Genomic DNA, 25,399 nt, shown 5'->3' on the forward strand with positions numbered 1-25,399 from the left:
CTGAAGGGGGACACACCCCCTCACAAACATGTTGTACTGCCACATGAGCAACTTGGATTCAGGAGCCAACACTGCAGGATTGCTTCTCTTGCTGCTGGAGTTCAGCAATGTTATTGGGATGATTTTTGGGAGGGGCAGCTGTTCTTTCAGCTTCTCTTCTGGTTAATTCTTGAAGTGGCATTGACTGGGGGAATATTTGCCTATGTCATGTCAGCCAGAGAAGATAAGCCTTGTGTGAAAGAAACAAGGTTGCAAAGGGGGGGTGAGGTTCAGGTCAAGGACTGTTGCTTACATGCAAATAATGCTTTACATCCACATAATATTTCACACACACCTATTTTATGGCTAGGGAAACTGAGTCATAGAGGATAAAGCTACAGAGGGAGTCTGTCACCAAGCAGGGCTTAGAACTTGGAGATTCCTTGTTCAGTGTCAGGAATGTACTGTACTGTCTCAGTCAGAACAATGGAAGAAAGGAGGTCCATGGATAACTGAAGGAGAGTGAGAAAGGCAACAAACTTCTTTAACTCTGTTCTAGGCTTAGGGCAGGCTCTGGCAGAGGACTGATACCATAATTTGAGTGCACATTTCATGCACTAAGTCAGGATACGTTAGCAGTTTTTGATCCTCTCCCATTACTGCCCATTTTGCTTAATCGCATGGTGGTCACAGGAACAGCTGGTTTACTTACAAATGTGACTAGTCCTCTCATTCGGAAGGAGGGGAGTGAGCATGAAGATACAGGATGCCCTTGGAGAAGAGCATTTCCATATCCACAGCATTTTACTGCAGGTTTGAAGGTCAGATGCTGGCAGATTCCCTGATAAAGTGTAAGCTGCACATTCCTAGTCACTTGTGCTTCTTGGTCTGTTAGATGCCTCTGCTGTTTTTTGCTCTTTACCTTCCTTTTGTCTCTTGATTTTTGTGATTCCTGTGCTGCTCGGTCCTTGTGCTACCTTGATGCTGCTCTCTTACAGCTTAATCTTTTTCAGCTTCTCTTCCATCTCTTTCTCCCTATACTCCATTGACAGTGCTACGAATGTGTGGCCCGTTCCCCCACTCCCTTCTCCCTTTAACACACTTTCTTTAGGTGACCGTATCACATTCCCTTGTTTCAACTACTACTGCTAGTATCCGTTCACTACTCTTTCTAATGACCCATTTCCAAGAGCGTCTGACATCACTGCCTGAATCTCTTGTCACCATTCCAAATTCAGTGGGCTGCAAGTGTACCTAGTACTCTGCGGTTCTGATACCATTGGGATAACCGATGTGCATGTCACAATGGAACCTAAATAAATCCATGCGTTCTAAAGATTTCTGAAGCTGTATTTTTGTTGAGGTAACTGGGGGCATGTCTAAACTGCAGTTAAAATCCCACAGCTGGCCTGTGCCAGCTGACTTGTACTCATGGGTCTTGGGTTAAGGGACTGTTTAATTGTGGTGTAGATGTTTGGGCTTGGGCTGCAGCCTGAGCTCTGGGAACCTCCCACTTTGCAGGGTCCTAGAGCCCAGGCTCCAGCCTGAATTTCTACACCGCAATTGAACAGGTCTTTAGCCTAAGCCCACGTCAGCTGGCACAAGCCAGCTGCGGGTTTTTAATTGCAGTATAGACATAGCCTGGGTGTTCCATCTGGAGTAACTGCAAAATTGGGCTTTTAAGATACAGGCTTATCTTGGGGAGAATAGCATCACACACTTTTGTACATGAATTTCCTTTGCAGAAAAAGCATAGGATTCTTAATGTCACAGCACCTAACACTATCTCACAGCAACCAAGCATATACTGCAATTTCCTGTTGGGCTAGTACAGGGGAAATTGCTGGGATTTCTGTGTCTGCTGCAAAACCGCTGCTTAGTACAGATCAGGCTAACTAGAGAACATGCACACAGGAAACATTATGTAGTATTTAAAGAACACGTGGAATGTCCTGGGTTCTGTTCCCATCTCCATCATAGGTATGCTTTGTGGTCTTGGACATGTCACTCAACTGCTCTGTATGTTTCAGTTTCTCCATCTGTAAAATGGGGATTGTAATACTTACCTCCAGGAGTACTGAACTTAATACATCATTGGTTTATGTAATAGTAACAGTACTTGCCAATTCTATAGTACTTCTTCTCAGTGGAACATTCCTTTGCTGTCAAAGCTAATGGTGAAAATAACTTTTAGTTTATATGTAGTACTCTACACTGCTGTCTCTTTACAGAATCACTGATTCCGTATGTGTGCCAATGGGTCAGAACCATACAGGACAAATTAGAATACTGAGCAATAAGGGTGTGAATTGGCAAATACTCCCAGTAAATATCCACTTATTTGTATCAGAAATATTGTGGCCTTTCCTACCTGTCTGAGAGCTTTAATTCTGATCAGTGTTTCTGAGTGGAAAATAGTGATTATTTTTTTTTCCCATTTAGTCCAATAAATTTTAAGTGTAGGGTCAAAATTTGATAAGGACAAAGAGATAATTTTAAAGAATAACACAAGTCTTTCTCTGAGGAATCTTGTTTCTGCTCTAGCACTTTCTGTCAGCTCCAAGAAAGATGTTTTAAGTATTCAGGGCAACTTTTTCCTCCATTAGGGGCACTCTACCATTACTCAGTGAGGTTGCAAGAGGTCAACAGATGTCTCTGCCAGGAAGTGGGAGCACATGAATGATCACCTGTTGGAGACTCAGACTGTAATGTAATGCATTTCTCCAAGGCTCTGGACAGATTGAACAATAGAAGTGTAGCATTCACAGGTAGCCTCTGAGGAGATGGGTAACTCAGGATATTGTTTGTGTATTGTTTAGAGAGCTCTTCATTACTAATGCTGAGACGTTCCATTTGGTTTGGATCAGGATTTTAAAGCTGGGTAGGTTATCTGAACACTCATTTGATTTAAATTTATTTATTTATGGTTTAATCTTGGCTCCATTGCAATCAATGGCAAAACTCCCATTCAATGGGGTTAGGATTTCATCTGCAGAGCCTGATCCTAAAATGTGTCAAGCTTTTTCTCCCTCCATTGAATTCAAATGGATTTGGAAGTTCTCAGCACTTTTCTGGATTGGACCTGGAACTTCTCTCTTCTAAAGGGAACCCTGCTTCCGATCAGGGCCAGCTCCAGCTTTTTTGCCACCCCAAGCAACGAAGTGGGGAAAAAAATGAAGGCCGATCGGCACACTTTGGCGGCAGCTCAATTGCTCCGCTTCAGTCTTCTGTGGCTATTCGGCGGTGGGTCCTTCGCTCCCTCTCTTCCTGTTCGGCTGCATTTCAGTGGCAGCTCCAAGAAGAAGAGAGGGACTGAGGGATGCGCCGCCGAATTGCTGCCAAAGACCCAGACATGCCGCCCCTTTCCATTAGCTGCTCCAAGCACCTGCTTCCTTCGCTAGTGCCTGGAGCCGGTCCTGCTTCTGATAAAATCAAGGTTTGTGAGGGTTCAGACTATGGAATTTACCTTCCCCTTAAGGAGCAGGATTAACATGATGTTTTTTAGTAAACTAAAGCAGCGGTATCTCTATATAAGGTGATCAATCTATCATTTAATTCATTGTGTTCAATTAAGGAATACTAGGAACATCCTGGCCAATATTAACCTAAGTGATTCCTAATGCAAAAGAAGAAGGGAAAATCAAAATACAGTCCTTTCTGAAATGTACGTTGTCACTATGCAATGAGCTCTTGCTGTAAGTGGAATCTTATTTTCTGCATTTCAATGCATTGAAACAACTAGGGATATTGAGCCAAATTCTGCTTTCATTTACACCCTCAGTCCACAGTCACTCTGTCATAGCTGGTGAATGTACAACAGAGGGAAATCTGATGCTTTTGTTCTGCATCACTACATTGGATTTCCAATATAAAATGATATTCCATGATATCTAATCTTCTAAAAAGGGAGAGTGAAAGACACTCAACAAAATATAACAGAAATCATATATGAGCATGTTAAAGCAGCATGGTCCAACATATTCCTAAATTGCAATAGAAACCAACATTAACAAACCATGCACAAAACAAAAGAGAAAACCGGTCTTGAGCTTCACCTAACAGGATGTCCTAGGTTTGCTCTGGTGTGTGTTAAGGATGAGAAGACACCAGAGTCACAGGTTTTCAAAGAGAGTGGCAACTGATATCAGGAAGGACAGAACTGTTTACCATCTTTTGGGAAAAGCATCCAGATGGTCCCTTGGATGGGCTGGTAATTAACCTCTGTAAATGTTAATACTAAAAACTTGAAGCACATCAGCAGGACACTGGGCAGTTAGCATGGTGTGATCATCAATGAGTCTTGTTTTCTGAAGGTCTTTGAGCAGACAGGCTTTCATGTCCTTCAGTAATAACAATCTAAGTGTGTTAACTCGATGTTGGCCATAAAACAAAGTGTTATAATAATACAATCAAATGGTCCCAAGTATAGAAACCCGTAACTTTCAAATTAATCAGGAATGCAGTGTCACTTTTGGAGCATTTGGGGCTGAGAGACTGCTGCAGAAAACTGGTTAAGAGGCAGCCCAACTTACAAAAATCATCTCATTCTATTTGTCTCTCTCACTTCTGAAGTGGGAACCATCATCAGTTTCTGCCTCACTGCAGAGAGATGGAGAATAATAATAATAATAAATAACTTGGTTTGTAAGAAAAGAAACCTCTCTCCTTTCAACAGACGTCCCTTTACAATTACAGTGGTTTGGAGGATTTCTGTTAAACTTGGAAAAATAATTGAAACTCTGCAGTGTGGGAAAGCAAAACAAGGATAGTGTGGCAAATAACTCTGTGCATTGAAACTTCCCCTTAATGGGCTCAGCTGTTTTCTTCTGCAGACATATTTGTCATGTGAGGTCTAGCTGCATTTTTTTTTAAACTACCCACCTTATGCTTGTCTCCAGTATAGGAAGGGTTTCCTGTGGTCTCCTTCTGCAGATGTAATATGGTTGTATTTGGCTAGTAAACAATCGGGAGCAAGCTTAATAAAAATAAAGACAAAACTAAACCATTGTAGCATTACAGGTTTAGAGGTTTTTCCCCCTCCAAACATAAATCTCTGACTATTTAAATTACAAAGGGAATGTTGCAGGAGAAAATACTACATTATTCTAGCAGCAAATGTGATGCTCAGTTGCACTTAGTATGCATCTGGACACATATCCTAAATGTAACTCATTTGTTAACCAATAATTGTATTTCTGCAGCTGTATATGTAGTGCCTGAGTTCAAATGCTTATTTCCAGTGTGCATAGGAGAAAGATTCATTAGTGGTTCTAAGTGATGTTTCCATTAGTAAGATCTTACCTGCAGTATTCTATAAACAAAAATGGCAATGTTTGAAGATTACTGTTTTCCAAAGAAATATTGTATCAGGCATTGTAACAGTTAAGCCATAACTCTGAGAATAACACATTTATAGTCCCTTGTGCTGTTCTTCTCACTGCAGAAGTATTGAAGTTGCTGCTGTAATCAAGAATAGGGGCCCACAGAAACAACCAAAAAGAAGTAATTTATCACCTATGGTCCCAGTACATTTATCATGATGCTACGGAGTGCTAGAGTTAACAATCCTGTTTCTGAACTGCAGGTATATGTAGGTAAAGCAGCTGAATAAATATTTCTTGTTAATTAACTTGTGAGCTTCATAAGAAAACTTCAGAAAGATTGCTAGGATTTTAAAAAACCAGCAGAATCAAATGAACATGTGAATTAAATAGTTTAAGATTCTCATACTCTTGCTTTGAGAAAACCAAATACATTGAAATACAAATGTTGACAAGAGTGCAAGTCTGCTTCCACTGAGAACCAATAGCAAAATGAGGCAGTGTTACCCAAGGGTTAGGACACTGAACTTGGACTCAGGAGATTTGATTTCTACTCTGGGCTCTACCACTAGTCTGCTAGGCAAGTCACTTAACTGCCTCAGTTTCCCCACATGCAACATGGAGATAATGTCATTCACCTGCTTTGTAGAGCACTCTGTGTAGGTAGTAGTAGTATTGTTAAAATTCCAATTGACTTCTGTGGTGCAGCAACAAGTCCCAATTTCACGACTTAAACCTGTGACTATTATGTTTAATGTCAGGGTAAAGACAGTCACTACTTACCCTGCTTTGTTAAAGTAAATTTTAAATGTTAATTTTGATCCACCTCTTATTGCTGAAAAGATATTTTGTGTTCCAGTCCATCCAGTTCTTAACAATATTGGATGATCCAGATATTTCACTGCCTTGCACCTTTGGTAGCTATTTAAAATGTGTGAAAAATGGGTGTGTAATGCTAATTAGAGTGTCTTACACTCTCTTTGCAGAAGTGTAACAATGACACTAGCTGCAAGACAGGGGGAATCAAAAGTAGAACTTTGTACAAATCTAATACTATCCCCCACAAAATGGAAACTATGACATAACCCTTTTATTTTTCTAATACATGCCAGTTATTTTCTATCTTAATGCTTCTTCATATTGCTTAGGATACGCAAGCAACATATATTTATGCTGCTGAAGGGATGAATTTTAAAATAGAAACTTTATCACCTACTCTCTCTCTCTTCTGTCTCTTCTGGCAAAATTACAAAAAGTTAAATGAAAAATGTACTTATTTTCTGTGTTGATGCTGAAAACTTGCATGCTATCTAAATCATTCAAAGTTCATGACCTATGATCAAGTTGATGGTTCTGATAAAAAATTGAGTTGACAAGACTTCTGTCTTCATTTAATGATTTTTGTTTCCTCTTCCTCTTAAGTTTTTAATAGGTTCAATGGTTCCTATTCATGATGCATTTTTATATCCTAACTATAGATTGAATAGTGATATTATCCTTGTTCTGCTTGAATAGTACATATGGACCTAAATGTATCAGATTGATTATATTAGCATGTGATCCTGAAAACACAGGCATGCATAGTGGTTGCTTCAGTAGATACCGGAACTGCTCTGTAATAATTTATGAATACTGTATGTTGACCTGGTTCCTGGCTTGTTTACAGTGTGATATGTTGGTTTAGTTTAATGGAGGGATGGTTGTCAGGAAAAAACAAACAGGAATGCAAACGTTGGCTAAAAACAATCTACCCTTTGGCAAACACTTAGAAGTTGTTAAGAGACATGTTTAAACTATTACCTTTGAAGATTTGACCTCCTGGCTCCAGCCAACTTACACAACTGGATTTGATAAGCATGGACAGGTTCTGGGAACCAGAAGATCAAAAGGGCAGTAATAGTTTAAAAAGGAAAACTCTCTGAAGATGAGGGAAGTTCTCTGAGGGGAACCAGACTGATATACAGAACCCACTGGGATGTTTGAAGAAGGCTTCCCTTGCATGTGGATTGTTGTTTTAAAATCCTTTTAATCTAAATGCTTGGTTTCAACTGCAAAATAAACAATACTGTTGTTTAAAGAAGGCTGTTTGGTCACTATATATAGCGCTGTTCACAGACTCCCAAAGGGCAGAACTGTAGGTGTCAAACCCAGTTGGGCCTACTGGGTAAGCACAGTTGATACATTGGGCGATAGCCCAGGGTACAGTCTAAGAGTGGGAGACTTGAGGAATTCCACCTCAGGAGAGGAAAGGGCGTGAGACCGGAGGGGATGTTCTCAGAGAGACCAGAAAGTGGTCAAAAGTGAAGCTAGTCCAGAGCTGTGACAATTACTACCATGAGAATTCCTGTTAAAAACAATGTGAATACACAAAAGTCTATTCTATTCAGAGTCTTTTCACCATACTCATTACTGTAGTATGTGAGCACTACACTTGATAGCAATTGTTCAAAGGATTGGGCCTTTATTCTTTATTTTCTTGAAAGAAATAAATTGGTGGAGGAATTGCATTCTTTTGTTTTTGTTTTCCTTAATGCCACATTGTAACGTTTGATTGCAAGCATATAAAATGAAAGGACGCTGCAATCTCTTTGTTTATAGCTTTTGGTTTCACTTACTATACATGTTCTGTGATGATTTTCTTATCCTCATGAGCTTGGTAAAAATGAGATGTTGCATATTGGGATGACATCTGCAAAACATTTCAAAGAACACCCCTCAATATTCTTATCTAAACATGTTTTTGTATCACCTACATTTATAATTACCTTGTAAATGCATGTGCATTGAAAAACAGATGAAGTCCAACTAGTAGTAGCACCATGGACAGCATCTCTGGAGCCTTGAGTTATTTGTCTATCTTTCAAACAATCCTGATTCACAGTATCAAGAAATACACTTTCAGTACACATTGTACACTTTTAAAATAAGGTCTGTGAATTGCTATATATCTTTTGTTTGCAGGCTGTCTAGTTAAAGAAATGCACCAAAAGAGCCTCATCTAATTTGCTCACCTATTCACCTGAGCTACAGTCAGGGGACTTGGGGTTTCAGCTTCAGCCAGGTCATTTATTTCTTTCTCACCAGAAAATAATTAAAGTCAAATGATCCATGAGCATTGCTTTACTGGAAAAGATACCATATAAACCCACATAATATTTTTTGGTTTTATTAGTGCTGTGTCATTGTGCCATATTTCCATGAAGGAAAGGCATGGAATTCCAATTCAAATGTGATTCTTATTCCTGCAGAAGGGGGGGTGCCTATGAAGTGACTCTTTGCTTTCAGATTTGATCATCTTGAGAACCTACAGAACAATGTCCTAAATACTATGATTTAGTCTCCATACCCCAACACTGAAAGCCTCCATACCCTGAACATTGCAACTAAAGATGAGCTAACAGGTCTCAGTGTTTGAAAATATTTATGGCTATCTTTTGTGATTTCCCCCCCACCCAACTCCCTAATTCCAGTCTATCTGGAATATTCTGTGGATGGATTCATTTTTGGTGGTGGATTTCAGAGCCCTGGCTGTGTAATGGTAAATATGTCATTATGAAGCGAGTGTAACACAGTATCTGAGAGAGAGAGCTGTGGGCAGCAATGGCATGTGTTATGCCCAAGCATCACCATTCTCTGTCTTTTCATAGAAAATGCAATAGATGAGGGCGAGATAAAAGGAAATATAAAGAAAATTGACAGTGTAGGAAAATACCTACACAGGCACTTGCCTTTTAGAATTCTCACTATTACACCAAACCATACATAATATCTTTCCAGAAACTAGGTTCTCACACCACCTCCCTGCAGTTTACATAAAAGCCAAGTTTGATTTATGAGTTAGTTGGCACATCAGATTTTTGTAATGAGATTATACATTCAGTCTAATGACAGAAACATATGCTTACCAAAACAGTATGATGGCACCATGATTAACTGATTTAGTAACAGCATTCCCTCCATGAAATAGTTTAGATAATGCAGTAAGTATAGTTGACTCAATCTTATACTAGGGTTTTTCAGTGAAGGTTAATGCCTTTGTATCGTATTGATGAAATACCAATGTGATCCTAATGGTAGATGTGAATGGGTTGGATCTGGCATGAGGGATCTCCTTAAAGGTCTCAGTAATTAGAGTACTTGATGTGCCTATGCTCACCCATTGTAACTGTGCAATCATCAGGGACTCTGGAGCCAGATCTCCCTTCATTATAAAAAGGAGGAGGGCGATGCATGGAGTTCTGATATAAATATCTCTTGTATTATTTGTATCATGATACCCATGCAGAGAAAATGTCACCTGAAACAGCTTCATGATAGGTGTTGTTACAGGAAGGTGAGTAGAATGAAGAACTGAAGGAGACAGGCCTCCCAAGACCCTTGGTTACTGATTTGTGTATAGCCTTCTGCTAGTTTTATGGTGCTAGCTCAAAATTATATCAGCCAACTTTATACCAATGATTGGAAAGTTATTGGTGTAGGGATGTTATTTTAAAAATGGATGCTTGGTAGATAGAACAGCTGTTATTGACAAAGAACATGGGTGTGAAGTACACCTGCTATGCATGATTATTTCTTGTAGTTTTGTTCTCTGTATGGTCTCTGCCTTTGCATTTTGTCATTCTATCCCTCTCTTCCCCATTTTGAATTATATTGCAACAAAAAAATGCAGTAAATATCAGAGGATTCATGGTATTTAGCTTTTACCATGTGCAGATTTTTTAAAGTGGACACATTAAAGATAATTTCTCCTACAGAAAAGTCGATGTGTTTTGGTGCCACTTATTACCAGGCATTTAGTTTTGATTCCTGCAGGGAATACAGAGTTAGAGGCAATGTCACAATTACATAAAGTTGCTTTCTAATTATAATTCCATCTGATATTGTGAAAACAAAAATTGGGGTGGGGGGGAGTTGTAAATCAGGACAAAACAAAGCATGAGGAGTAGATGAACTGGGGTAGAGGGGGTTGGTGATGTGAGGTATGGAGCCTTTCATCCATAGGTCAGTGATTTTAAATTAGTCTCTAGTCCGGAGTGGCCAAATGTTATCTGTAGGATTTTCACTGATCAATGTCTTCTGTGAAACTGTTGTATGGTCTTAGTGGCAGTTGTGCTATCTAGGTTTACACACACTTAATGAAAAGACAGACCCTGCTCCAATGAGCTTGTGACGGGTTGGGTCACAGAGACCCCCTTGGGACTGTCACCTGATGTGCTGAAATTACTTCTGAGCCCGTTTTCCACTGCTAGCTTAGGACTCCAGAACCCTGTCTTGTTGAGCCAGACACACAAGCCTGCTGCAACACAGACTCAGGGTCTGAACCATGCCCCTCAAAGCTGCAGACTTTAACCAAAACTGCTCAGCAGATTTCCTATCTCCAGCACCCAGAAACCCAGCTTTGAAAGGGATCCAACCCCAAATAAATCTGTTGTACTCTGTATAAAGCTTATACAGGGTAAACTCATAAACTGTCCACCCTCCGTAACACTGATAGAGAGAAATGCATAGCTGTTTGCTCTCTCAGGTATTAATCACTTACTCTGGGTTTAATAATAAACAAAAGTGATTGTATTAAGTATAAAAAAGTAGGATTTAAGTGGTTTCAAGTAATAACAGACAGAACAAAGTAAGTTACCAAACAAAATAAAACAAAACATGAAAGTCTAAACCTAATACATTTAAGAAACTGAATACAGGTAAATCTTGCCCTCAGATGTTCCAATAAGCTTCTTTCACAGCAAGACTCCTTCTTTGTCTGAGCCTAATCCTTTCCGCTGGTACAGTTCTTGTCAGTTCCAGCGTAGGTGGTAACTAGGGGGTTTCTCAAGACTGCAGCCCCTTGTTCTGTTCCACCTCCTTTTATATCTTTGGCACAAGGTAGGAATCCTTTATCTCTCTTTGGGTTCCCACCCTTCCTTCTAAATGGAAAAGAGCAGGTTTAAGATGGATTCCAGTATCATGTGACATTTTCATATGTCCTGTGAGACTTCATTACTCACTGGCTGGCACCCAGGTGTACAGGAAGGCTTACAAGTAAACAGAGCCATTCACAACCAGTTGTCCTAGCTAATGGGAGCCATCAAGATTCCAAGCCACCATTAATGGCCCACACTTTGCATAATTACAGTAGGACCTCAGAGTAATACTTCATATTTCTAGTTTTAGATACAAGAATGATACATTCATACAAATAGGATGAACTTACTCAGTAGATTATAAGCTTTGTAATGATACCTTATAAGATACCTTCTTCATAAAGCATATTCCAGTTACATAATATTTACTCTCATAAACATATTTCCATAAACATATGGAGTGCAATGTCACAGAGCTTACAATCTAAGTATAAAACAAATGATACCTTTTGCTTGCCTTATCCATTGTGTCTACCTGGTAACTGAGAGAGAGTTATGATTAGTGTAATTAGCAGCAGTCACCTTACAAGCAGCAATTTATCTAAGTGTTTTTCTAAAGTGCCATCCACCATAGTGTTCAAGTGCTGATAGAATATATTTGTCTTTAAAGCATGAAACTGATCCAAAAATCTGAATACACTTCTGAAGATGCAAATGATGGCTTGTTGCATAAGGACTTACGGCAGCAATAGTGTTGGCTTAATTAAGAGAAGGTTAAGGGAATATTTAATAATTTTCCCAATTTAGAAGGGAGAGTGTTTTTAAAACCTGTAAACTAACAAGGTAATAGGAAATATTGTTGTAGCTATTAGCCAGATGTTGACCTTTCCCATCTTAAGATCGCACAGCATTTATCTTGAATCCAGAAGGCAATTGATTCTCTCTTCAAGGGGAGCTGACCTTCTAACTATATTATTTCTGATATATGTGTACTCTGGTTATTGACCAAATGAAAAAGTCAGATGCTGTAGGTAAAGGGCAGGATAGTTTAATCTAAATGCAGAAGTACTAAGGTCTTTTGTATTTTGACCTATAAAATTATCATTTGTGCCCAAAGGACCTCAAGTCTGCATTGTTCCTGTGGGTTATTTAATGTCTATATATTCTCAAACAAGATACAAGAGAGCAAACAGAAAATCCAAGCGTATTAGTCGGTCCTGCAGGTGAATAAGCTGTTCTAATTGCTGTGGAAGGGATACTTCACTAACTGATTTACAATTCAAAATGGAAATTTGGCTTAAAATTTAAAACTTGGGGAGGCCACAGCAGTGCATGACATAGAAAATCTATTAAAATAAAAATGTTTTCATTATTTCTTCCTATGGCAATTAAAAAATAATGTCCCCTGAAATCCTGTGAAACTGGAATATGACAAGTTGGGGACAGTGCATAGGAACCAGTGTGTGCAAATAACCAGAACAAGGGGAAAAAGACGGTTAGTCACCTTGTAACTGGTGTTCTTCGAGATGTGTTGCTCATATCCATTCCAGGTAGGTGTGCGCGCCGTGCATGCACATTTGCCGGAAACTTTTTTACCCTAGCAACTCCAGTGGGCCGGCAGGGCGCCCCCTAGAGTGGCGCCACTATGGCACTAGATATATACCCCTGCCGGCCCGCCCGCTCCTCAGTTCCTTCTTGCCGGCTACTCCGACAGTGGGGAAGGAGAGCAGGTGTGGAATGGATATGAGCAACACATCTCGAAGAACACCAGTTACAAGGTGAGTAACCGTCTTTTCTTCTTCGAGTGATTGCTCATATCCATTCCAGGTAGGTGAATCCCAAGCCTTACCTAGGCGCTGGGGTTGGAGTGAGAAGTCGCGGCCTGGAGTACTGCAGAGCCAAAGGCCGCATCATCTCTGGACTGCTGAACCAGGGCGTAATGGGAAGCGAATGTGTGGACCGATGACCAGGTCGCCGCCCTACAAATCTTTGGATTGGCACGTGGGCAAGGAAAGCCAGCGATGACGCCTGTGCTCTGGTGGAGTGAGCAGTCACACGGCCCGTCGGAACGTGGGCCAGGTCATAACAGGTCCTGATACAGGAGGTAACCCAGGAAGATATCCTCTGCGAGGAAATCGGTAGCCCCTTGACCTGGTCCGCTACCGCCACGAATAACTGGGGGGGACTTGCGGAATGGTTTGGTCCTGTCCACATAAAATGCTAGCGCCCAACGGACATCTAGCGAGTGGAGCTGTTGCTCCCTGTGGGACGAATGGGGCTTTGGGAAAAAGACCGGGAGGAAGATCTCCTGGTTAATGTGGAAAGCTGAGACCACCTTGGGAAGAAAGGCAGGGTGTGGTCTCAGCTGCACCTTGTCTTTATGGAAGACCGTATACGGGAGATCTACTGTGAGGGCCCGTAGTTCTGACACCTGGCCAGCTGAGGTGATGGCCACTAGGAAGGCGGTCTTCCATGAGAGATAGAGCAGGGAGCAAGTAGCTAACGGCTCAAATGGAGGACCCATGAGCCGAGTTAGGACCAGGTTGAGATCCCATGAAGGGGCAGGAGGGCGGATCTGTGGATAGAGACGCTCCAGTCCCTTCAGGAATCTCGCCAACATAGGATGGGAGAAGACGGAACATCCGTCCCCTCCAGGATGAAATGCGGAGATAGCCGCTAGGTGGACCCGAAGGGACGACAACGCCAGACCCTGGGCCTTGAGGGACCAGATGTAGTCTAGAATAGTGGTAATGGGAATCTCCATAGGGAGAAGACCTTTCTCCGAACACCAACAGGAGAAACGCTTCCACTTAGCCGAGTAAGTAGCCCTGGTGGAAGGCTTTCTACTGCCCAGGAGAACCTCCTGAACCGGGGTAGAGCAGCGTAACTCGGAGCCTGTCAACCACGCAGGAGCCATGCCGTAAGGTGCAGAGATGGAAGGTCCGGGTGACAGAGCCTGCCGTGGTCCTGGGTGATCAGGTCCGGATGTAGGGGCAGGGCAACTGGGTTGGCTACTGAGAGGTCCAGCAACATGGGGTACCAATGTTGTCTGGCCCACGCTGGAGCTATGAGAATCACACGAGCTCTGTCTCTGCGCACCTTGAGGAGGACCCTGTGTATCCGCGGAATGGGAGGGAACGCGTAAAACAGGTGGGTCGCCCATGGGATCAGGAAGGCATCCGCTATAGACCCGGGCTCCCGACCCTGAAAGGAGCAGAATGTTCGACATTTCCTGTTCTCCCTGGACGCGAAGAGGTCCATCCGGGGACGACCCCACCTCTGGAAGAGTGAGGGGGCGACGTCTGGACGGAGGGACCACTCGTGCGAGCGGAAGGACCTGCTCAGTCGATCCGCTAGAGTGTTTCGTACTCCCGGGGGATAGGAGGCGGAAAGGTGAACGGCATGGGCTATACAAAACTCCCAGAGACGCATCGCCTCGAGACATAGGGGAGAGGACCTGGTGCCGCCCTGCTTGTTGATGTAGAACATGGTCGTCGTGTTGTCTGTGAACATCGCGATACAACGACCTTGAAGGTGATGGACGAACGCTTGACAAGCAAGACGGACCGCTCTTAACTCCCGTATGTTGATGTGGAGGTCCAGCTCCTGAGGGGTCCACAGGCCCTGAGTTCTTCGGGCGCCGCAATGCTCCCCCCAGCCCAGATCTGAGGCGTCCGTAGTCAGGGATGCCGAGGGCTAGGGCGGATGAAACGGGAGCCCCGCACAGACTACGGACTGGTCCAGCCACCACCGAAGGGAGTCCAATACCCTTTGGGGAACGGTGACAACTGTGTCCAACGAATGTCTGGCTGGCCGGTACTGCGCGATGAGCCAAGATTGAAGAGGCCTCATGCGGAGTCGGGCATACGCTGTCATGAACGTACAGGCTTCCCTATGTCCCAGGAGGGCCAGACGTGTTCTTAGAGAGGTCAGCGGGGCCGCCTGCAAGCGCAGAATGATGGCCGACAGCGACTGGAACCTGGGCAAGGGTAGCAAGGCCCTGGCTAGGGTAGAGTCCAGAACGGCCCCGATGAACTCTATCCTCTGCGTGGGGAGCAGAGTAGACTTGTCCACGTTGATCGTGAGGCCTAGGGCAGCAAAGAGGCTGCTGATCCTGCGGACGTGGTCGCGGACCTGCAGCTCCGATGTGCCCCAGATCAGCCAGTCGTCGAGGTAGGGGAACACGTGAATGCGGCTGCGCCGAAGGTGTGCGACGACGACTGCCGTGCATTTCGTGAACACCCTCGGGGCCGTAGAGAGGCCAAACGGGAGGACCGCAAATTGATAATGTTGGCGGTTGACCACAAAGCGGAGGAAACGCCTGTGCTGGGGGAATATGGCAATATGGAAGTAAGCGTCCTGCATGTCGAGGGCGGCGTACCAGTCTCCGGGATCCAGGGATGGGATGATGGTTCCAAGGGATACCATACGGAACTTCAACTTTACCATATACTTGTTGAGTTCCCGCAGGTCGAGGATAGGCCTGAGGCTCCCCTTGGACTTGGGGATTAGAAAGTAGCGGGAATAAAACCCCTTGCCCTTCTCGCTCTCTGGAACCTCCTCTATGGCTCCCTTGACGAGGACCGTCTGCACCTCCTGACGGAGGAATTGCTCGTGAGAGGGGTCCCTGAAGAGGGACGAGGATGGTAGGTGGGGGAGGGGGCGATGAAAACTGCAGGCAATAACCGGCCTGCACAGTACGCAAGACCCAACGGTCCGATGTTATTTGGGTCCACGCCGGGAGGAAAAATGAAAGACGGTTGGAAAACTGCGGGGAAGGATCCGGAGGGGAAACTGGTACTGCGCCCTCGGGCGCACCTTCAAAATGAAGGCTTGGGTCCAGGAGGGGCCTTGGCCGAGTCTTGGTTTTGCCCCGTTTGGCCACCCGACTGTCTGCGTCGGTTGTTCCTGCCGCGGCGCCTAGTGAGGTCCTGCCGCGGACGGAACTGAGGATACGGCCGATGCTGCTGTTGTTGGTTCTGCTGCCGGAATGGCCTGCGCTGTGTCGCAGGCGTATGCATCCCCAAAGACCAAATTATGACCCTATTGTCTTTAAGGTCCTTTAGTCTGGGGTCTGTTTTAGCGGAAAACAGTCCCTGGCCTTCGAAGGGGAGGTCCTGGATAGTATGCTGGAGCTCTGGCGGAAGGCCAGAGACCTGAAGCCAGGAAATGCGGCGCATCGTAAGCCCCGAGGCAAGGGTCCGAGCGGCCGAGTCCGCAGCATCTAAGGAGGCTTGTAGCGAGGTCCTCGCTACCTTTTTGCCTTCATCCAGGATGGTGGTAAACTCCTGACGGGCGTCCTGTGGTAACAGCTCTGCAAATTTTCCCGCTGCTACCCAAGAGTTAAAGGAGTAGCGGCTAAGGAGGGCCTGCTGGTTCGAGACCCTGAGCTGTAGCGCCCCCGCTGAATAGACCTTGCGGCCCAGGAGGTCCATCCGTCTCGCCTCCTTAGACTTGGGTGTCGGGGCCTCTTGACCGTGGCGCTCCCTGTCATTCACCGACTGGACCACAAGGGAGCAGGGTGTCGGGTGAACGTGCAGGTATTCATAGCCCTTTGAGGGGGCCATGTACTTCCTTTCCACTCCTCTAGCGGTCGGAAGGATGGAGGCCGGTGACTGCCAGATAGTAGCGGCATTGGCCTGAATAGTCTTGATAAAAGGCAGGGCCACTCTGGTGGGCGCATCGGCGGAGAGGATGCTCACCACAGGGTCCTCGATTTCAGAGACCTCCTCTGCTTGAATGTCCAGGTTTTGTGCCATGTGTCGGAGGAGGTCCTGGTGTGCCCTAAGATCTAGAGGGGGAGGGCTGGAGGACGAGGTACCCGCCACTGCCTCATCCGGGGAAGACGACGAGGAGACCCCTGGCAGCAGAGCGTCCATGGGGGGTTCTGTCTGGGGCTGCACCTCCGTCACTGGAGGGAGCTCTGTGTCCTGGTGGCTGGACCTGTCTTCTGCTTCCGGCGAGGGAGGAGGTCTAGACACCGTTGCCTCTGGTGGCCTGCGTTCCGCCGCAGGGCGGGGAGTGATATGTTGTGGACCCTGGGCTTGGCGGTACGCCCATGGGGTCCAAAACCCTCACTGTTGAGGCCCTCATTGCTGAGGTGGAGGGTCCTGAAACAGGGCCGAGTGTCTGTCCTGGCCCAACGCATAGGCGCTCTCCACCTGAGAGGACACGGATGGTTCCCTTGAAGGCCACGGAGGCGCTGAGCCAGTTTGATAGACCTCTCTATATGCCGACGCCGACGCTCTCCTCGGTGCCGAGGATCGGTGCCGCGACCCGTACCAGTGCCGGGATCGGGACCGGGAACGGCGTGGTAGTCGGTGCCGGGATCCGGATCGGGATCTGCCTCGAGGTCGGTGCCGAGAGTGGGACCGCGATCTTCGTTCAGCGCGGTGCCGGGATGGCAGTGGGGACCGGGACCTGCCACCGATGCGGTGCCGGGAGGTCGACCGGGATCGGGACCTACCACCAGCTCAGTGCCGGGAGGGCGACCGAGGAGCTGAACGCCGAGGAGAACGGCTCCTAGAGTCTCGGTGCTGGTGGTAAGAGGAGCCAGACCGGGACCGTGCAGATGCTGATCGGCGCCACGAGTGCGACCGGTACCGCCGGGGAGAACGGTGCCGGGACTGCGAGCAGCGCCCCGAGCGCAAGCGTTCACGTCTCCGGGGCGATCGGTGCCTGGACTCCGGAGACAGCGCTCTCAGCATCGGTTTTCCTCTGGAGGTTGCCCGTCCCGGGGGTGCCATGGTCTGAGGCTGCGATGGCTCCGTGAGCGCTATCAAGTCCCGTGCCGAGACAAAGGTCTCCGGCGTAGATGGGACTAACAGCTCGACCCCTGATCTCAAGGGGGAGCTAGGAGGGGCTGGACTCGACGGACCTTCTGGACCCGGAGTCAACAGCAGCCCTGCAGGCGGTGCTACGGCCAAGGTAGGTGCCGGGCGTTCCACTCGAGCCTGCCTTGATGGTGTTGCAGACGTCGAGTCTTGGATCTGCTCCCGGTGCCGGGGATGGACGGTGCCGGGGAGTCTTGCCGGTGCCGGCGCGGTCCGGTGCCAGAGTAGAAGTGGGCGGTTGCGCCGCCGGTGCCGGAGTCAGTGCCGCTTCCATTAGGAGAGCGCGGAGTCTTTGATCCCTCTCCTTCTTTGTGCGAGGCTTAAAGGCCTTGCATATACGACACTTCTCACTGATGTGCGATTCCCCCAGGCACTTGAGGCATGCGTCGTGGGGATCGCTAGTCGGCATCGGCTTCTTGCATGCCGAGCACTGCTTGAAGCCCGGCAAACCAGGCATGAGCCCGGTGCCGGGCGCCGGGAAGAGCAACAGCCCACCCGCGAACAAGTTAAACAACTATATATAATAAACAACTAACTAATATACTACTTCAAACTGTCTATAAAACTATTTACAACTACGACTACGAACTGTGTACAGGAGAGCTAGGTACGTGGAGGACAGCAAGCCGCACTCCAAGGTTCCAGCAACCGACACAGCGGTAAGAAGGAACTGAGGAGCGGGCGGGCCGGCAGCGGTATATATCAAGTGCCATAGTGGCGCCACTCTAGGGGGCGACCTGCCAGCCCACTGGAGTTGCTAGAGTAAAAAAGTTTCCGGAAAACGTGCACGCGCGGCGCGCACACCTACCTGGAATGGATATGAGCAATCACTCGAAGAAGAACTGATCATTCTATTCTTCATTGTCCAAGCTGAATAAAACCTAAAAAAAGATGATATAAATTAGATATTTAGTAATTTTGTTTTAATAATCTTGAGGCTGTGATTTTTATATTGCTCATTTTATTGAATGATATAGACAGTTGCTTGAAGTATTTCTGAAATTACAAAGCAGCTCAACGGGAAGTAGTAGTATTTATGTGTATTGTAGTGGCACCTAATCATGAACCAGACCCCACTGTGCTAACCATCAATCATGTAAGAGAGACTGCCCTATCTCAAAGACCTTAAAATGTATTAAATTAAATAATATAGTTCAATAGGATTTCTGAATGTAACACTTCCCAAACCTGTATCCTATTCAAAGACCCGTCCAATATGACATAGCGACTTAAACTGATAAAAAAAAATATTCAGTCTCCACTCACAGCTGTATGCAAAAAACTTTTGTCTGTATCACCCTCTTGAAATATTCCTCTAAAGGGAATAGAGTGTCCACCAGGTGTAAATTGGCATAGCTCATTGAAGTGACCAGGTTTATGCCTGTTTAAGGGCCCAATCCAGCACCCTTTGAAGCTAGCAGAAAGCCTCCCAATAACTTCAATGATCTTTGAATCAGGCTCTAAAACCCTCTGAGGATTTTGGCCTGTGAGTTTTTTTGTTTGTTTGTTTTTTGCCATCTCACTCATGAGAAGCACCTTTGAAAAGGACAGGGTTTAAAAAGAGTCATGCTACCTTTCCTCACTCTTCTCCACCATATCTGCCTAATCTGTATTGCTGCCTTCATCAATATTCTGATGGACATTTACAAGTCCCCAAGGCACTTTGAATTTATAATCAGGAAATTGGAAGATGTGTCCCCATAATATTTATACAGGTACATATTTAAATATGGTCATATGCATATATTAATTTGATTACATTTTTGCACAGGCTAAACATTATTAGGCTTCATCACTTAAAGCATCTCACATGATGGTTTTGTGCCTATGAAGTTGGCACTGAAATATTTTTTTGGTACATTTTCAATAGACAGAAAAATGGATGAGCTTTTTAGTTAGTGAACTCTTTGTCTTAAATATAACTAACTCCCACTACAATCTACCTGCGATATGCTGTGCTTAACTGATTTCATTCTGATAATGCTGTAAGCTGGTTTCTGATAATTGCCTTCTGTAATTGGAACAAATTTATGATTATGCTAATTCATCCTCTGCCACCCAATGTAGAGAAGCTGAGTTAATCTATATCTGCCCCTGCATTTCTTTTGTGGATCATTACGTGATTAGCCTTTGGTGGAAATTTATGGGAACATTTTAATTCTGAGCAGGCATGATTTCTGGGTGAAAAAACATTTGTATATATAAACTTAAGTTGCATTATAGACAGTCATTCTGAAACTTAGTTCAAGAGTCAAGCATTAAAGATCTTCAGACAGTCTAATCCTTAAAAAGGCAGCTATTTTCAGCACATTATAAGCAATTGCATGACATCCACTGATGATAAAGCAAGGGAAGTTAAATGCTAATGATATTTAAGTCAACTCTTCAGAGATCCCAAGTTAAAAATTCAGAGTTAGTGTTTCATTTGGATATGGAAATATGGTGTATTATTTCACACCTTTGCTTTTTGTGTCCGTTGTGGAGAAGTTATCTAAAGGTAACCTAGATCACTGGAAATGGTAAAATTAAAAAAAAGCCAAGTTAACAGTTCATCCTTTTAAAAAATTGCTTTCTAAACTCCTGCTGCTTTAGAAGTATTAATCAGATGTGATAGAGGCACCTTTCTGGTTTAAAGAAAGTAGTTTTCTAGAGAAGGGGGTCTTGCAGTGGTGGCTGGGATTAGTGAGGAGAATTCACAGTGCTGTCAAACATGCAGATAAAAAGCAAAAGGCACTGCATGCCCTCACTTACAAATCATCTTTTGATTGCACATCTTTCAATGCTTTCATGTTTATGTTCCGTCTGTTTAATGTTCTCCCTTCACACTGATCATCATTCTTTTAAATGCTTTGCAATAATGTAAACGTTTTTCATTCGCAATCTCAGGCTCAGTAAACAATGGATCAGAGTGCACTCGCTCTCGCTCTCGCTCTCTCTCTCTCTCTCTCTCTCTCCTGGAAAATATTGAGTTGTCTAGAGGAAAAATAGCATGAGGTCCAAAAGTGCTGCTGTAACAGAAACCAGGAACTAAAAAAATTGATCTGATGAGAGAGTCATAATGTAAAATATATATATAGTTGTAAAATCATGAACTCCAGTCTGCACTAGCACTATTCACATTTGTCATTTTCATTTAAATATTACTAGATATGTTTGTCATTTCCTTGCACATAAAATGAATGTAATTCTGACTGTGACCATTGGTATTCTGCCACTTGACTTGTTCTGGTGCTGTAGGTCTACAGTTTAATTTGGATCCCTAGTTTCTTTGATGAGGAGTAGTCTGATTGCAAGTGTTAAAGTTAATTGGATGGAGGAAAATGAATAGTATGTGGATTTCAATTCACTGGGTAGATTCCTACCTCACTCAGACTAAAGGGAACTGTAATAAGCCTGTGTAAATACATCTAAAGAGTTATCATTGATGGAGGAAGAGAATAATCAAATAATCTCTAGGTGGTAAAAAAGGAAGGATAGCCCCTAAAGCTAAAAATGAGGAGGACACCTTAAAAGGTACAGTCAAATACTGCTTACACATCCTATGTAATCCCAGTAAAACGAATAGGCCAGAACTTGAGCCTGAGGCCTTGTCTACACTACAGTGGAAATTCGATCTAAGCTATGCAATTTGAGTTACCTCAGCAGCGTAACTCAAATTGACATAGCTTTGATCTACTTACCACGAGGTCCACACTACACAGTGTCTCCTGTCAACTCCCCCTACTCGTCTCGAACTGGTGGAGTATAGGAGTCAATGGGAGAGCGATCTGCGGTCGATTTAGTGGGACTTCATTAGACCTGCTAAATTGACCGCCGATGCATCAGTCGTCACTTGTCAGTCCCCCGGTAAGTGTAGACAAGTCCTTATTGATTAGGCTCTGGTAAAAGGGAAGTGATTCTGTTCAGGGGTAGATGTCAGCTGAAACACCAGTGAGAATAAATGCAAGGAGTGGGACTGATGAATTGAGGTGTCTATAACTATGTGATTGCTCTCCAAACTGAGCAATAGAGGAGGTGGCTTCTAGGATGTGACAGAACATACCTTAGATGTTCATCCACCATTGTGTAGTTTCCCTCTAAACATTCAGTCTGGTCTCACATGCAGCACACAAGTATATGTCCCAGAAACTGTCTTTAAGTTTCCATGAAAAAGAATGTTAAGGAAAAATGCTTAATAATGGTAAGATTTGAAACACAAAATACATAACTAATGTTATGGTGATGGGAGCGTTATGAGTACCTAAATACAAAGAAGTGTTTAGAATGCTTAATGCTAAACTTAACAATGATGCTGTATCTTTCACTCATCTTACTGTGATTTCTTTTTTGCCTAATAGCATATGTTAAAAATAGAGGAGGAAATGTGCCCCAAGCTTGAATTTTTCAGATATTGTGTTTATAAAATATGTGACATGACTCAAATGTGCATCCAGTGCCTTGCTTAGCAGACCTGTATACTAGTCAATGTATTTCTTATATCCATGGGTATCATATAAGAAAAACATTGTCATAAACCCTGTCTCCCTTCAAAGATTGGCTTCCATCTGACTGTGCCATGTAGCAGAGATGTTACGAACTATGGATATGTCAGTTGCACACCTTCTGTCCCCAGCTAACCAAAATGACTAATGGTACTGGAAGAGGAACCTGCTGTCTGGCATGAAATCTAATTGGCTTTGATGGTCTGCTTTTGCAGATTTGTTTATAAACTGGAAAACCTACAAATTGCAGACCATCTGCACAGAACAGTGTGCTAATGAATGCCTGTAGCCTGCAAATCCATACGCTCATTACTTCAAAGTTGCAAGTCCTTCCACAAGGAGGTTATCCATCTAAACTGAGACTTGGAAGGATATTTGACTTCAGGACACAACCCTACCTCCGTTAAGTCTGAAAAACCTGTCTATAAAAATGAGACACATTTGTTCAGCCTCTTAACGGGATCTAAAGATTCCGCTTCTGTTTTCAGTTTCTCAGTTCTGTAAAACACCAATTCACCATGCCTGAAATTATTGTCAGTCAAACATTCCAAGTGGAGAAGTGCCTTGCAGATAGCTTCTACAGTAACAATAACTATCCCTGGGTTGTGGTTATTTTCACTGTGCATCTTTCTCTCCAGCTGTCCTGCTTCATTCTCTTCTCATCTCCCTACCCACCAGGTGGAATGGCTTAAGAATGAGGAGCCCATCAATTCCAACCAGGATGAGAACATCGACACCAGGGCAGATCACAACCTAATCATCCGCCAGGCCCGTCTGTCTGATTCCGGGAACTACACTTGCATGGCTGCCAACATAGTGGCCAAGAGAAGGAGCGTGTCTGCAACAGTCGTGGTGTATGGTCAGTGAAAACATGGAATCATATTTACTATCTGGATTCTTTACATCAGTAATAACCAGTGGGTTGCAAATAAAGATCGTATTTGTTTGTACAGTGCCTAGCACAATAGTGTCCTTGTCTGTGATGAGGGCTTCCAGGCACTCCAAGAGTATAAATAATCCTTTTTCCAGTTATTAATAAGGTCCACTTGTAAGCCTGGCCAAAGAAATAAGTGCTTTCCTGAATCAGGGCTTAAGATCACCATGTGTAAGGCTTAAGCACATGTCTAAATACATTCTGAATAGCAATATGCTCAAGTGCTTCCCTTAATTGAACCTATGTAGCATTATACAAACACTAGTTAATGGATATTAGGGCTGGTCTTCACTATGGGGAGATTGACACTGCTGCAATCAATGCACCAAAGGCCGATTTAGAGGGTCTAGTGAAGAGCACTTTCTGGTCGACCCCGGTACTCCACCTCTCCGAGAAGAGTAAGGGGGAAATCTACCAGAGAGCATCTCCCATTGACGCAGTGCAGCGAAGACACTGGGATAAGGCAACCTAAGCTGTGTTGACTCCAACTATTTTGTTCACGTAGCTGGAGGAGCATAACTTAGCTTAACTTACCCTGGGGGTGAAGACAAGCCCTTAAATGTTGTGTGGCACTGGTAGAAGAAGCAGAAACATTTATTTTCACCACTCCCTGTTGCTTACAGTGTTCATTAAACTGGAGAGTGACATTTTACCGATGAAGTCTGTCAATCAGATGAAGGCATGCCTAAACCATCACTTTTTTAAGGAACGATTGTGTTTATCCTTTAAGTGAAGCATATTTGAAGAGTACTGAGGTGCCTACCTCCATGTTCCCTTCAGAGTCTCACTGTCGGTCATTACACCTTCTGGCATATAAACCCATCGAAGGCAAACAGCAGTTCTTTGACACTGCGTCCTTTATGTAATTGCATCCTGGTGCTATTTAGGTGGTGATGCCCCTATTTGAGGTTGGAATTTACCTTGCAGAATATTTAAAAAAAGAAAAATCTGAGAACAAAAGGGTCAGAAATGAAGACTTGGTGCTTAAGTCTTACCATGCCATCCATAATGCCATGCATGTGTGTTGCAGTGAATGGAGGCTGGTCGTCATGGACTGAGTGGTCTAACTGCAATGTGCGGTGTGGCCGAGGCTGGCAGAAGCGATCCCGGACCTGTACCAACCCTGCTCCGCTCAACGGAGGTGCATTTTGTGAGGGAATGTCAGTGCAGAAAATTACCTGCACTTCACTTTGCCCTGGTGAGATATCCAAGTCTAATTTTAAATGTCACACCAAGAGAGCATTCTCTCCATCTGAAGTGCTCGGTGGCTACCTGTGCTATGCAGAGCTACTGGGATCAAAGGGGAACTGGGAAGGAATATGTTTATTTGTTTAGACCGAAGTTCGTAGTCTGTGCTTTTTTATCTTTTTGTGCAACAGCAAAAGTGAATTCACCTGGGTGCTTAGGCACTAAACAGTGATTGTTGTGATATAAAGAGAGGTCTCCATATATTCGACTGGTCCCCCTTAAAACTGGGCACAGCACTCCGTTCTTCATCTCCTGAATGTAGGGCTTAGGGATGTTGGCAACTTTAGCAGGAGAAGCACAGAACCTTGAGCTCAGGACATAATGAGTAAATAAAGGATGATTTGGTTTTCAAATACTGTGCTTTAAAATGCATTTTCCCTTTTTATACCAAGCTCAGGTTATAACTGAAGCATAGTTATGTCCCTTGAGACAGTGTATTGCCAGTCTTGTTCACCTGAAACACTATTTGTCTGATTTGGGGGAAGAGAGGGATGTCCAACACATGGGTAAACAAAACTGGTGTGTGTGTGTGTATAATTTTAAGATTGAATTTTTTTGTTGGGCCTGATCCTTACCTCATTTAAATTGATGCGAGTCTCTCCATTAACTTTTATAGGCTTTAGACCCAGTATTTACTGATTTGGGATTTAAAAGAATCTTAAGTGCTGTGTTCACCTAACTTGTGTGTGAGAAGTGTAGACAGGGGACTGTGGAATGCTTTTAAGTGAGAGTCCGGATGGAGAGAACT

At 44.2% G+C, this 25,399-nt stretch overlaps 1 protein-coding gene across 6 annotated transcripts in view; it reads left to right on the forward strand.

Moving 5' to 3' along the window:
* UNC5D (unc-5 netrin receptor D) overlaps positions 1-25,399 on the forward strand; it is a 313,599-nt gene that overhangs the window by 213,826 nt on the left and 74,374 nt on the right. For 4 of the 6 annotated variants that reach the window (XM_050939898.1, XM_050939899.1, XM_050939900.1 and 1 more), the window contains 2 exons: positions 23,148-23,328; positions 24,434-24,601. In XM_050939898.1, coding sequence (XP_050795855.1) covers positions 23,148-23,328; positions 24,434-24,601 — 349 coding nt within the window. The remainder of the gene's footprint in view (positions 1-23,147; positions 23,329-24,433; positions 24,602-25,399) is intronic. The other 2 variants (XM_050939903.1, XM_050939904.1) reach the window with 1 other exon arrangement.

Source organism: Gopherus flavomarginatus, chromosome 2 (assembly GCF_025201925.1).
Source record: "Gopherus flavomarginatus isolate rGopFla2 chromosome 2, rGopFla2.mat.asm, whole genome shotgun sequence".
NCBI lineage: Eukaryota > Metazoa > Chordata > Testudines > Testudinidae > Gopherus > Gopherus flavomarginatus.